This window comes from Mobula birostris, chromosome 30 (assembly GCF_030028105.1).
Source record: "Mobula birostris isolate sMobBir1 chromosome 30, sMobBir1.hap1, whole genome shotgun sequence".
Classification (NCBI taxonomy): Eukaryota; Metazoa; Chordata; class Chondrichthyes; order Myliobatiformes; family Myliobatidae; genus Mobula; species Mobula birostris.
In genome coordinates, this window is record NC_092399.1 from 11,060,490 (window position 1) to 11,076,195 (window position 15,706).

The following is a 15,706-nucleotide window of genomic DNA, read 5'->3' on the forward strand; positions in this document are numbered from 1 at the left end:
ATAGTAAATATTAAAAATTTAAATTATAAATCATAAATAGAAAATAGAAAAATGGAAAGCAAGGTAGTGCAAAAAAACCGAGATGCAAGTCCCAATATTTGGAGGGTATGGCGCAGATCCGGGTCAGGATCCGTTCAGCAGTCTTATCACAGTTGGAAAGAAGCTGTTTCCAAATCTGGCTTTACGAGTCTTCAAGCTCCTGAGCCTTCTCCCGGAGGGAAGAGGGACGAAAAGTCTGTTGGCTGGGTGGGTCGTGTCCTTGATTATCCTGGCAGCACTGCTCTGACAGCGTGCGGTGTAAAGTGAGTCCAAGGACAGAAGATTGGTTTGTGTGATGTGCTGCGCCGTGTTCACGATCTTCTGCAGCTTCTTCCAGTCTTGGACAGGACAACTTCCATACCAGGTTGTGATGCACCCCAGAAGAATGCTTTCTACGGTGCATCTATAAAAATTAGTGAGGGTTTTAGGAAGTTAAGTACGTGTGAGCCAAAGTGAGTATACCTTTCAGTAAAGGTGAGATGCATTTATTTATATTTTTGATGTTGTGTATATACACATAATGATGATGATGATACTAATATGCTGTTATACTAACTGTAGTATATACCATTAGTATACTGTTATATACTAACTGTATGTATCACTAATGTATACTAATGATATATACCATTAGTATATAACAGGATACAAATACAATGCTTACATATTAGCGTACCGTTACAGATCCAAGTCCATTTCAGGTCAACTTTAAAAGATTTTTAGCAGAAATTCCTGCATTTACAGAGTCATATATCACAGATATAGGACCACAGGACTACAGTGTCCATATCAACCATCAAGCACCCATTGACAGTGACAGTAACCCTATCTTAATCCTATTTTAGTCCTCCCTGGATTTTATCATTCTCCTGTGCACTATGCATTGGGGTAATTTACAGTGGCCAATGAACTAACATTTATCTGGAAGAAAGTTAGGAGGTCAGCAAGGGATTGTGCTCCTCCACTCTGTCAGCACTGAACCTGGATCACAGGATCAGTGCTCAACACTCATAAAAGGTGGATGAACTCAGCAAGTCGGGCAGCACCTATGGAGGGAAATTACCAGTCAACGCTTCTGGCTGAGACCCTTCATCGGGTCTGAAAAGGAAGGGGCAAGAGTCAGAATAAGAAAGTGGGGCGGTAGTTCTACCACTGTGACACCCCCCCATGTGCAGTTCATTAAAGGGCTTGTCAAAGTTCAAAGTACATTTATTATTACAGTAGGTAATACAACCTTGAGGTTCGTCTCCTTACAGCAGCCATAAAACAAAGAAACCCAATAGGACCCATTAAAAGCAAAAAGAAGACCATCAAGTTCCCATGTGCAGAGAGAGAAAAAGAAAAACAAACCGTGCAAACAATGAAAGCAAGCAAACAGCATACAGAACTGAAGTTCACAACACCAGGCATGCCTGCCACCCTGCATCTGCAATTCATCAAGTGATGGATGTGAATAATGCAAGTTTTAAACCCATTAAAATGCTGCAAAATTCTGCCAGAGATAAACATTAATTATATCTCTCACGTTTTGTACCTTCAAAACATGTGGGTGTAACTTCGAATTTAAGCCAGCCGCACACGTATCGCGTGGTAGTGTGATAACGTATGCAATTAATGTATTTTTACATCTAACCCATAATTAATTATTTAAACACACAAGAATGCTTAATCAAATAATACATATATATATAAGGTTCCTCAAATAATGTTGAAATATTTAATATACACAATATCCATTAGGACTCCTGTGGAAAATCATTTAAAATTCACTCTATATTCACATTGTGCTGCCCATTACTCTGGGATATGTAGACGTCTTTTGGGAAATACTATCTGGATTTCTTGCACAAAATCTTACCTTGGTGGAGCCAGCACGTCCTCAAGGAATTCTTCAATCTTATTGACATCGGTTTTTACTTCTCCATTGAAGGTTATAAATGGCGGGTGTGTTCCGGGAGCCAGATTTTGCAAGTCAGCTGGTTTCCTGTTAATTTAAACAGCAAGAGAATATCATCAATTAACATCAGCAGAATAATTAAGTAGCAACTTCACAGAATGCTGACACTGTAGAATCACAGTGCTTTACCAGGAGACCGTGAGGAAGGCTCCATTCCTATTAGACTGCATTCTAATGATATCTGTAGCTCTGGGTTTGAATCAGCTCTTGACCTGTTGCTTGAATCCTACTTCTTCTTGGCTAGATACCCACACTTCCAACAATCACCTGTCTTTTCCACACACTGGCAGCCCGTGAAAGCAGAGAGCCAAATAAACAAAGAATTAAAAATGGAAATAGGAAAGCAGTGGGAATTGTCACACCATGGAATTAAACAAAAGAAAGATGCGACAAGACAAAAAAAAAAATCCTCATCGGGTGACCACAGTCAGTGTGGATTGGAAATAGTCTCTCTTCCTCGCTGATGATCAACTCAGGCGCACCTCAAGGTTGCATGCTCAGCCCGCTGATCTACTTTCTCTTTACCCTTGACTGTGTGACCCGGCACAGGGTCGAACGCCTTCTATAAATTCGCCAATGACTCAACTGTTGCCAGAATCTCAGATGGTGATGAGGATGTGTACAGGAGTGAGATAGATCATCTGATTGAGTGGTGTCACAACAATCCTGCTCTCAATGTGAGTAAGACCAAGAAATTGATTGCAGACTTCAGCAAGGGGAAATTAGGAGAACACACTCTAGTCTTTATCGAGGAATCACCAGTGGAAGTGGTAAGCAGCTTCAAGTTTCTGGGTGTCAACATCTCTGAAGATCAATCTTGGGGCCAAATTACTGATGCAATTATGAAGAAGGCACACCAGCTGTGATACATTATAAGGAGCATGAGGAGACTAGGTATCAAAATTCAAAGTTCAACGTACATTTATTCTCAAAGTATGTATACATCATACTGCTGTGAGATTCATCTCCTTAAAGGCAGCCACAGAACAAAGAAACCCAAAAGAACCCATAAAAATAGACCGTCAAACATCCAACGTGCAGAGAAAAAAGATCGTGCACTCAATGAAGGTAAGCAAGTAGCATTCAGAACAGAAGTGAGTCCACAGACACGAAGCCTGGAGCAGCGGGAGCAGACAACAGCCACACTTCAGCGCAAAGCCAAGTAAACATCATATGTCACCAAAGATTCGAGCAAGTTTTTACAGCATTCTGACTGGTTACATCTCCACCTGGCAGGAAGGCTCCAAAGCACAGGGCTGGAAAAAAGCTGCAGACAGCTGCAGACGCAGCAGGCTCCATCGTGCACACTCGCCTTCTTACCATTGAAGACATCTTCAAAATGTGATTCCTCAAAAAGGTGGCATGCATCACTAAGGATCTTCAGTATCCTGGACAGGCCCTCTTACCATTACTACCACCAAGGAGGAGGTACAGGAGCTTGAAGACCCACACTCAGTGTTTTAGTTACAGCCACTTCCCCTCTGTCGTCAGATTTCTGAATGGTTCATGAACACTCTCTCATTGCTTTGCTCACTTTTTACACTATTTATTTATATTTTATATATTCTTACTGTAAATTGCAGTTATTTTTATGTATTTCATGGTACCACTGCTGCAAAACAAGAAGTTGCATGGCATTTGTCTTATTCTGATGCAGATAAACAGTAAGGAGAGAAAGAGAGGGATAGAGGGAGAGAGGGAGAGAGAGGGAGAGAGGGGGAGAGAGGGGGAGAGAAGGGTAGAGGAGAGGGGGAGAGGGGGAGGAGAAGGGGAGAGGGGAGAGGGGAGAAGGAGAGAGGGAGAGAGGGAGAGGGAGAGAGGGAGAGAGGGAGAGAGGGAAGGAGAGAGAGGGAGAGATGGAGAGGGAGTGGGAGGGGAGGGGAGAGGGGGAGGGGAGAGAGGGGGAGGGGAGAGAGGGAGGAGAGGGGTAGAGAGGGGGGAGAGAGGGGGGAGAGAGGGAGGGGAGGGGAGGGAGAGGAGAGGGAGAGGGGGAGGGGAGGGAGGGGAGAGGGAGAGGGGGAGGGGAGGGAGTGGAGAGGGAGAGGGGGAGGGGAGGTGGAGGGGGAGGGAGAGGGAGAGGGAGAGAGGGGGAGAGAGGGGGAGAGGGAGAGAGGGAAGGAGAGAGAGGGAGGGGGGAGAGAGGGAGAGGGAGAGATGAAGGAGGGGGAGAGGGAGAGAGGGAGAGAGAGGGAGAGAGAGGGAGAGAGAGAGGGAAGGGGGAGGGGGAGGGGAGGGGCAGGGGAGAGAGGGGGAGGGGAGAGAGGGGGAGGGGAGAGAGGGGGAGGGGAGAGAAGGGGAGGGGAGAGAGAAAGGAGAGGGGTAGAGAGGGAGAGGAGGGGTAGAGAGGGGGGGAAGGAGTGAGAAGGGGAGAGAGGGAGGGGAGGAAGAGGAGAGGGGGAGGGGAGGTGGAGGGGGAGGGAGAGGGAGAGGGGAGGGAGAGGGAGAGGGGAGGGAGAGGGAGAAGAGGGGAGGGGGAGAGAGGGAGGGGAAGATGAGAGGGAGAGAGGGAGGGGGGGAGAGAGAGAGAGAGAGAGAGAGAGAGAGAATGAGAATGAAAATAAACACACCAGAAATTCTGTAGGTCAGAATCAAGTTTAATATCACTGGCATATGTCACGAAAAATGCCGGAAATCCAAACCTATGCACACAAAATGCTGGAGAAACACAGCAAGTCTGTGGAAATGAATACACAGTTGACGTTTTGGGCCAAGATCCTTCTTCAGAACTGGAAAGGAAGGGGGAAGATGCCAGAATAAAAAGGTGGGGGAAGAGGAAGGAGGATAAGTAGAAGGTGATGGGTGAAAAAGTAAAGGGCTGGAGAGGAAAGCATCTGATAGGAGAGAAGTGTGGACCATCGGAGAAAGGGAAGGAGGAGTGGATGTGAGGGAAGTGACAGGCAGGTGAGAAGAGGTAAGAACCCAGAGTGGACAACAGAAAAATAGGGGAGGCAGAGGGGATTTTTTTTACCAGGAGGAAAGATCAATATTCATGCCAACAGGTTGGAGGCCACCCATATGGAACATAAGATGTTGCTCCTCCACCCAGAAAGTGGCCTTATTGTGACAGAAGAGCAGGCCTTAGACCGACGTGTCATAATGGGAATGGGAATGAAATTGTTGGGCCACCGGGAAGTTCCGCTTTTGGCGGATGAAGTGGAGGTGCTCGGTGAAGCAGTCTCCCAATTTGTGACAGGTCTCACCAATATGGAGGAGGCTGCATCGGAAGCACAACAGACTACCCCAGCAGATTCGCAGGTGAATTGTGCTTCACCTGGAAGAACTGTTTGGGGCCCTGAATGGAGGTGAGGGAAAAGGTGTATGGACAGGTGTAGTACTTTGGCCGCTTTCAGGGAGAACTGCTGGGAGGTTGATTAGTGGGGAGGGACAAATGGATAAGGGAATCATGGAAGGAATGATCCCTGTGGAAAGCAGAGTGGTGGGGGAGATAAAGATTTATTTGGTGGTGGAATCCCTTTGAAGATAGCAGAGGTTACGGAGAATGATGTGTCGGATGCGGAGGCTCATTGGGCGGTCAGTAAGGTCAAGAGGAATTCTATCTCTGTTAACGCGTTGGGAAGATAATGTAAGAGTGGATGTTTGGGAGATGGAGGAGATGCAGATGAGGGCAGCATCAATAGTGGAGGGAGGGAAAGCCTATTCTTTGAAGAAGGATGTGATGTCCTGGAAAGAAAAGCCTCATCCTGGAGCAGATGCGGCGGAGACCAAGAATATGAGAAAAGGGAATTGCATTTTTACAGGAGAGGGGGTGGGAAGAAGTATAGTCAAGGTAACTGTGTGAACGATAGGTTTCTGAAAGATGTCGATCGACAGTTTGCCTCCAGAGATGGAGACAGAGAGATCGAGAAATGGGAGAGAGGTGTTAGGGATAAGAGGAGAGGAGGAGAGATCCACAATATGCTAAGACAGGCATAAACTGCAAATAAACAGCTCTTCTGTGGAGAGAGTTAGGGGCACCAAGTTTCTCGTAATCCACCTGGTGCCTCAACACCACCTCTTTGGTCAAGGAAGCACAGTATTGCCTCCACTTCCTGAGGACATTGAGCCAAGTGAAGCCCTCCCCGCACCGCCCCCCCGCCCAGCCTGCTATTCTAGCTAATTTTTACAGGAGAACCATCAAGAGTGTCCTGATCAGCTACTATCTAGTACAGGAAATGTAAGACATCTGACCACAGATCCTTATAAAGGATAGAGAGGACTGATGAGAGAATCACTGGGGTCTCTCGTCCACCTATCAGAGATATTTAACCGGAGCGCTGTGTACGTATGGCCAAAACAAAATACATTAAACTCAGCATCCATGGAAATGAACAAACAGTCAACATTTCGGGCCAGGACCTTTCCTTGCAGGAGGATTTGTTACAAGAGAAACAATAACTTCTGGCAATTATACAGGGTTGTTCCAAGACCGAAGTTGGAGTATTGTGTACAGATCTGGTCTGCCCATCTAAGGAAGGATATACTCAAGACAAAGAGTGTAGCAAAGCTTCTTAAGGCTGATTCTTGTGATGTCATGTGAGGAAAGATGAAGCAGGCTTACCCTTTACTCTCCAGAGTTTAGAAGATTCAGAGGTGACTTTTTAATCTCTTTTTACTTATTGAAATCCAGCACGGTACAGGCCTTTCAAGCTGAGCCACCAGCAACCCCTGATTTCACCCTTGGCTAATCACAGGACAATTTACAATGATCCAGTTAACATACCGGTACCAATCGGTACGTGTTTGGACTGTGGGAGGAAACCAGAGCACCCGGAGGAAACCCACGCAGTCATGGGGAGAACAGGACAGCGATGGGAATTGAACCTAGGACGCCTGTACTATAAAGTGCTGTGCTAACCACTATGCTATCATTTTCATTTGATTTCAATTGCATTGAAGTATTCAAAATTCTTAATAGTAGATTCAGGAATGACATTACCCCTAACTGGAGAACTGAGGAGAAATCTGTTAACCTAGGGAGAAGTGAGCCTTTAGAATTCTCTACCTAAGATCAGCAGAGTTTTGGATAATACTGGAACCTGAGATCGCAGGTATCAATAGAAAGTTGGATAAACAACAGCTTGTTAGAAAGAACAGATGTATTAACCAAAGAGATAGATACTGATATGCAACTGAAAATGAAAATAAAATGTAATGATTTGGAACTCTGGACACGTTAAGGACTTTAGTCAATGCCCTGTTTCCAATTTTCTAAATCTAATTTGACACATTGGCACAGAATTTGAATTTGGTTATTTAAGATGTGTATGTGAATTTAAACTCTGACAATGAATCTTCTGTTGTTTCATACCAGTTTCAGACAGCAGGAATTTAATGGCCAAAGGTTTGTTGTTAACTCTGTGTGAGGGGGAAAAAAGAATGACTAATTACATTTAACATGTGTATTATAACATTGTTTTGTTATTAATCCTTGATGGGATTAATTACAAAATATCTACACTGTTGAAAGTGAGTCTTTGAAAATGAGTTTGCCTTCCTAAGAACCTTGGCATATGTGTTATTCAAAAATCATTTAAAAAATCAAAACAACTTACTAACAGCCAGATATCAAGACAATTTACTGTATAAATATTAAAATAACAACAAAACGTAGGCTTATTACTTACTGATAATACCCCTGAATAATAATTCTGGAGTAGTATTGACAATATAAAAGGTCAAAGTAAAAAAATGAGTTGAGGAAGTTTGGGGACTGAATAAAGACAGAAGTCATATCATTTACTTAAAACCCGTAAATTCAACAACAGCCATATAAATGGCAGGATGTTGTCTGCCACATCTGAGGGCAAAATCTATGCTAGCATAGTGGTTAAAACAATGCTTTACACTATCGGCAATCTGGGTTCAATTCCTGCCGCTACTAGTAAGGAGTTTGCACGTTCTCCCTGTGACCGCGTGGGTTTCCTCCAGGTGCTCCGGGTTCCTCCCACAGTCCAAAGATGTACCGATTGGTAGGTTGAGTGGCCATTGTAAAGTGTTCCAGGATTAAATTGGGGGATTGTGGGTGGCACGGCTCAAAGGGCCTACTTCGTGCTGCATTTCAATAAAACTAAAAAAAATAAAAATTAACATTCACTGTGTTGAGGGTGAGAAAGAGGAAGCACTCTGAAAAAAACCTAGCAGTTTCTCTATCTTTTTTTTGTGCAAAACTCCCTTCAGGAAGAGGCCTTTCAGTCCATGATGTGCTGAAGGAATCAAGCAAATAACACCTAATTCCTTCTGCCCACACTTGGTTCATATCCCTGCATTGTCTGCATAGTCATGTGCCCATTCTGGAGCCTCTCAAAAGCCTCAGTTGTCTCCACTACCACCCCTGACAGTGCATTCCAGGTACCCACAACTCTCTGTGTGAAGAAGCTGCTCCACACATCTCCTTTGGATTTTCCCTCCTTCTCTCCTTAAATGAATACCTTCTAGTTTCAGACATTTTGACCCAGGAGAAAGGATATTGGCTGTCTTAGATACAAAGAAAATTTGCCCACAATTTGGGAAACAAACATAATTTGATGAAGTTCACGAGGCCCTACTATATCAACTAAATAAAAAGCCTGTAATTGTCACTGGTAGCAAATGAAACCAATTTAGCATGGAACACAAGTAGGTACTCTATTTGAAGTTTACAGAAAGGAGCAGCATTACAAAATGCTAAAGTACATTCGAGTGGCAAACCCAGATCTGATGAGCAGTAATTTTGGTCACTCAATAAGCTAATAGCAATGTTGAGGAGAGTACTTTGCAGACCAAAAGACTGAACCAAGCTATTGGACAAGACCAATGTGGTCTACAAAATCCAATGCCAGGGACTGCAGCAAATATTACATTGGCCAAACTGGGAGAAACCTATCCACAATGATCCATGAACATCAACTGGCTGTGAAGCGCTTACTCTCCCTAGCCTCTACCTATGAAGGTCAAGAGGGGCACATATTTGACTGGGCTCCAGTGAAAGTTGTGGCGCAAGCAAACATGCGAGAGAATTCCTAGAAGCGCAGTTTTCCGTGAACAATTCTGTAAGCAGAGATGTGGACCTCAATCCTATTTATAACCCAATGCGGCCAAAACTCCAGACCACACCGATGAAGTATGCCACTGAACCAATCAGCAATGAGATTTCCTCCCCACATCACAGTTGATGACCAATCAGCGGATTGATAAGTATACACAGGCCAAGCTTTCAGAGGACACACCACAATTAACAGCACGCTCAAGATGTCTCCTTATTGGTGACGAAACGTTGGCAATTGGATTACCAAGATCGGAGAACAACTCAATCCAACCATCAACCACCTGAGCTACATACTTTCTAAATTATTTTGAGCAATAAATCCATAAAGTTCCAAAACCCTAAATTCTTTCTACTTTCAAAGGATTGGAGAGCAGGCTTCCACATATCAGGATCAAAAGTTGCTGGCAATAACCATCCATAGATGAAGTAACTTGCACATCAGTGAATTTCTGATTGTATAGACAGGTTGAAACACACAAGAATGCCAGGCCTTGTTTCAGGTCACACAACTGGCCCACAGGTCGAACCTCAGTTCCAGATCTCCATACCTGGCCCATACTCTGAGTCAACCTCATTGGTAAAGTTATGATGCCCTCTCTTCTTGTGCCTCTGGAAATGGCTCGAAGTGAAGCCTTGGATAGACCTTGCAAACACATGGATCCATGGATAGTCATCATTATCCCTATATGCCACAGGCAGCCACGGTGACCATGATTGTTCTTGGCAGATTTTTGTACGGAAGTGGTTTGCCTTCTTCTGGGCAGTGTCTTTACAAAATGGGTGTCCCCAGCCATTATCAATACTCTTCAGAGATTGTCAGCCTGGTTTCAGTGGCCACATAACCAAGACGTGATATGCATCCGCTGCTCATATAACCATCCGCCCATAGCTTCACATGATCCTGATAAGCAGATGCTACACCTTGCCCAAGGGTGGCCAGCAGGCTAGCGGAGGGAGGGAGCACCTTACACCTCCTTTGGTAGAGACATATCTCCACTCCGCCACCCAACATAGACCAAGTTCACACATCAGATGGGATCTGGGTGCAAATGTAGCAAAACTCAGCGCAGAAAGGTAAAGACCTTGGGGTCTTGGAAAAGAATGAATGTGAGGCATTCATAAAGTACTGTTTAAAATTAAGCTGACAAATAGGAGTACCAAAATCTCAGAGTTCAAAAGTTAATTCCCATTTGCACACTGAGTACTAATCAACTTTCAGAGCGTACAGAATCGAGGAGGAGCAAAACAATAGTGAACTGCGTGCAAACTCCTTAGTTTTGCTCTGAATGGTAAAGGACCCATTTGTAAATTGAGACAGCCACAGACAGAATATAGATCACATAACCATTGGAAATGGCATATGGACATGTGGAGGACAAATTAAAAATCTTTTGTAAAATCATAGGGTTACAATTTGTTACTTTATCATTGCTACTAATTATCATTGAAACTGCTTTTAAGAAAATAAGAACCAATCCCCGTTGGAGATGCAAATGAGAAGAAAATAATAAATGAACAGCAGTAAAAATCTACACAATTTGCAAATACTAAAATCTGATAATGGCTTAAAATTGCAGTAGAAAGACATCCGCATGAGATGTATCAATAAATAACACTTCAGGTTTATATTTGGCCCAAACCAAAGAATTATTTACCTGAAGTATCATTGTCTGGATATCAGGGAGTACCTTCCTGAATTAAGATTGGAGATACTACAGATCCCTCATATTTTCTCCCAATATTAACCTTTTATTGATTTATTTATTGGAATATAACATGGAATAGGGCCTTCTGGCCATTCGAGCTGCACAGCCCAGCAATCCCTCAATTTAACCCTAGCCTAATCACGCGACAACTTACAATGACCAATTAACTTGCCAACCAGTACGTCTTGGGACTGTGGGCAGAAACTGGAGCACCCCTGAGGAAACAAGCCTATGCAGTCATGGGGAGAATGTACAAACCCCTTGCACACACAGTGGCAGGAATTGGACCTGGTTCGCTGTTACTGCAAAGCATTGTGCTGACCTTTACACTACCATGCCACCCTCCTGATTAGCCGTGTAATAAACCAAAGATCAATAGGGAAAAGAATTTAAAACCTTTTCCATTTTAGTTCTTTCTTATTTATTTAGAACTACAGTGTAGAGTAGGTCCTTCCAGCCCCTCGAGCCAACAATCCCACAACCATGATTTTACCCTACCGGACAATTTACAACAACCAGTTAACCTACCCAATACGTCTTTGGACTGTGGAAACTGGAGCGCCTGGGGAAACCCCACACATTCTGTGGGAAAGACATACCGAGGCTCCCCACAGAAGGTTGCCAGAGTTGAACTCCCAACTCCAGACCACCCTGAGGATTTTCAAGTACTAATGCTAAAACCTGGAAAAATTAGGCTCTTGTAAACATTACGAGCAACCGGATGCAAAACAGTTCTTTGAATGAACTCACCGGTTATCTGTTTAAAACCAAATTATTAAAATTCCAAATGAGCTGTATTGAATGCAGAAAATACTGGGGGAGGGAAGATGGACAATGCAATCCAGTCAAGAGAGACACAAGAAGCAGCAAGAGCTGGACTCTGGCCGACAAGATGGAGCAACTCAGTGGGGTGGGCACCATCTGTGAGAGGAAGGGAATTGTTTCAGGTCCTGATGCAATGTTTCAACACAAAACATCGGCAATCCAGCCAAACTTGGCCAACAATTCTTGCTGTTCAGTCCCACAGACTAGAAAGAATCTGCATTCTTGGCCAGTCATGTCTTCCCCAGGGCTACAAACCTTCCATTGCGCATACTTAATGATACAGGAATTTGTCTGTGAATTCATCTACATACGAAATCTTCTCTTCTATTTATCCCAGTCAAATGTAGTTTGGTTTCATGATTAAAAAATTACTATGGAGGCTGAAATGAAAACAGAAACTGCTAGAAAAGTCAATAAACATATTTGAAAAGAAAAACAGGAGTTGATGTTTCAGGTTGAAGTTCAAAATTTCAAAGTAAATTCATTATCAAAGTACGTACATGTCACCAAATACTACTCTCAGATTCATGGTCTTGCAGACATCACAGCAGAACAAAGAAATGCAATTACATCAATGAAATACTACACACAGAGAAAGACTGACAAATTGTGCAAATTCTAAAAGAAACAAGTAATACTAAATAAATAAATAAAATTGAGAACATGAGTTGTAGAATCATCAACAGTGAGTTCATGGGTTGTGATCAATCGTCAGTTCAATGTTGTGGTGAGTGAAGATGTCCACACCAGGTCAGCACCTTGATGGTTGACAGGTAACGAAAGTTCCTAAACCTGGGGGTATGGGACCTAAGGCACCTGTACTTCCTCCCTGATGGCAGCAGTGAGAGGAAAGCATGGTCCTACACCAGTTCCAACAAAGGGTCTTCAAGCTAAACCATTAACTCTGTTTCTCTTCCCGCTGGCATTGCTTGACTATCTGAGTGTCTTTTTATAGCTTCTGTTTCTATTCTGGCTTCATTATTGCAATTTTGACTAGGTATATTTCTAAAATCTTTTTGCACAAGAGGAGGCGAGGAGCCCATCACGGGTAAAGCTCTCCTGACCACTGAGCACATCTACACAGAACGCTGTCGCAGGAAAGCAGTATCCATCATGAGGAACCTGATGCACTATCAATTACTCCAAAAGACTGGAAGTAGAGTAAATACTGAAAGGCTTTTATTAGCAGTAAAATGGACCCACGTCCATGCTGAATATCCGTCCTGGACTGAGGGAGGAGCAGTGACACAATCGCCTTTATTCAGGGGTCTGTGGGAGGAACCACAGGAGCAGTCAGCAGAGGGGCATGTCCAAGCATGTCCAGACAGGTAACCCAGTTACAACCTATATACATGGTTTACCACAGAACCATCACCACCCAGATCATGCTTTCTGTTTGCTGCTGCCATCAGGAAGCCTCAGGACTCACACCACCAGGTTCAAGAACAGTTATTACCCTTCAACCATCAGGCTCCTGAACCAGTGGAGATAACTTCACTTGCCCCGTCACTGAACTGTTTCCACAACCTATGGACTCACTTTGAAAGACGCTTTATCTCAAGTTCTCAATATTTATTGATCATTTATTTATTATTATTATTTCTTTTTTTTTCTTTTGTATTTGAAGTTTGTTGTCTTTTGCACGTTGGTCGTTTGTTGGTCCTGTTGGGTACGTTCTTTCATTATGGCTCTTGGATTTTCTGAGTATGCCCACAAAAAAATGAATCTCAGGGTTGTATATAGTGACATTTATGTACTTTGATAATAAACTTGCTTTGAGCTGTCAAAAAAATGGAGGTAAACCTGTTGTTTTCCTCAAAAATAAAACATATTGTCACCTAAAAATTGCTCCCAGCTGTGGTTAAAGTCAACCAAGAGCAACTTATGATTGCTATGACTCTGAGATTGTGTTTCAGCTTCTCGGCACACAGCCTACAGCAGCTGTTGATTTATAAAACTGTATATGATCTTCTATTTTCTGTTTTACCAGTTTGGTTTGGATTTTGAGCAGCTGCCCTACCAATTGCACCATAAGCATTTGCAGAATGACAGTGCCACATGATAAGAAGCTAATTCCAATGTACAAATACACCACATTGAAGAGATACAATTAGCTTGGAAGGATTTGTAATTTTGTGACCCATAAATCTGTTCCTATCTCAGCTTTCAATCGTTCACAACTCAAAAGCCAAAACAAATACTAAATTCGTGCAACTAAAATTTATGAGAAGATTGACACCTTTAATATATTTACTCATTAAGTTCTTATGTTCCTAATTTTCAACATCAAACTTCATCATACAGAATGTTTTCCTGTGCTGAAGTTCTAAATTTAAACTTGTTCGTATGCAGTGCACTTCTGTACCATGTTCTGAAACTTAACACAAGTACTGATCTTGCATTAAACATTCAGAAGTAAATAATTCTGATGATATCTTAGCCACGTTCACAAATGCAGCCTTTGCTTCGTGTTTTGATTTATTAATTAATCACAGGTATCACACCATAATCTTAATGACCTATACTACTGGCAGAAAAATGAACTTGGTAAAACAGCCTTGTTGCTATTTAATTCCTGATTTAAAAAATGACTATAATTTGGAACAGGATGGTAATTGCATGTGGTAAATAAAGCAAATTTGAAAATATAGGTGTTATAGCAATTGGCTAACAGAATAGTTGATAGATTGATGAATTTTAACCTTCAAAAACAACAGTTTCCTTAGATTGGAATAGTGGATATAACTTCTTTATTCAAAAGAAGATGGAGACAGACAGTTGGGAATTACAGACCAGTTGCTTTATCATGGGAAACTTTAGAAACTATTATTATGTGTAATAAGCAGAGGACAGATGAATTATAGATGATCAGGGAGAAGCAACATGGTTCTGCGAAAGGCATATCGTGTTTTTTTTGGGTGGCAGGGTAGAGACATGTCTCTACCAAAAGAAGTGTAAGGCGCTCCCTCCCTCCGCTATCCTGCAGGTCACCCTTGGGCAAGGTGTAGCACCTGCTTAGCCCCCCCGATCAGAGTCACATGAAGCCATGTGAGCAGGTGGTGGGTGGTCGTATGAGCAGCTGGTGCAGATCACAAATCCTGGTTATGCGATCACTGACACCAGGCAGACTATTGATAATGGCTGGGGTCACTTGTCCTGTAAACACACTGCCCAGAAGAAGGCAATGGCAAACCACTTCTGTAGAAAAATTTGCCAAGAACAATCATGGTCAAAAGATCATGATCGCCTACGTCATACAATACGGCACATAACAAGGATGACGGTGATATCATGTTTTACTAATTTATTCAGGTTCTTTGAAGGACCAAAGTGTGCTGAGAATTAAGAGGAACCAGTGGTTTCCAGGAGGCAATTGGTAATATCCCAGTAGAAAATAAACGGTCATGGTGGATGATGCTGTGTATTGGATCAAAAATCAAAAATTGGCTGGCCGATATGAAACAGAGAGTAGGCATTAATAAGTCACTGGTGTGTGAAGTGTCACAGGGATTGGTGCTGGGACCTCAATGTCCTGCTGATTGTATAAATGGTTTTCACAAGGCAGAATCGTTAAATTTGATGATGAGATAAAGAATGGGAAGTGAGTACTGTAGAGACATGAGGATGCTGCCAAGAAATATGGACAGAGTAAGCAAATGGGCAGAGATCTGGCAAATGCAGTATTACATGGAGAACTGGAAAATTGCTCATTTTGGCAAGAAAAATAATTTAAAAGGTATTATTTAAATTGTAAGTGACTACAAAGCTGAGATGTAGACTCACATAAAGCCGGGATACAGGCACAGCAAGTAGTAATGGAAACTGGTGTACAGAGGGATCTTGGGGTGCAAGTCCTTAGCTCACTGGAAGTTTAAACACAACGAGACAGAACAGTAAAGAAGGGATTGGCATATTGTCTTCACTGGTCTGGACTTTGATTGTAAAGGTAGGAAAGTCACATTGTAACTGGATAAGATATTGTCTCGGGCCACATTTGGAGTATTGCATGGTCTCTGCATTACAGAAAGAATGTGGTGACTTTGGAGAGAATGCAGAGGAGGTTGAATAGGATGTTGTCTGGGTTCGGGTCTATTAGTCATAAGGAGCTCTGGAGCTTTGCAAGCTGAAGGCCAAGCTGAGAGAAGCATGTAAAAT

The 15,706-nt window shown here is 42.9% G+C and overlaps 1 protein-coding gene across 1 annotated transcript in view; it reads right to left on the reverse strand.

Annotated features, from left to right (window-relative positions):
- Positions 1-15,706, reverse strand: part of LOC140190409 (chloride intracellular channel protein 4) — a 145,506-nt gene that overhangs the window by 51,132 nt on the left and 78,668 nt on the right. The window contains exon 3 of the mRNA XM_072246966.1: positions 1,898-2,023. Coding sequence (XP_072103067.1) covers positions 1,898-2,023 — 126 coding nt within the window. The remainder of the gene's footprint in view (positions 1-1,897; positions 2,024-15,706) is intronic.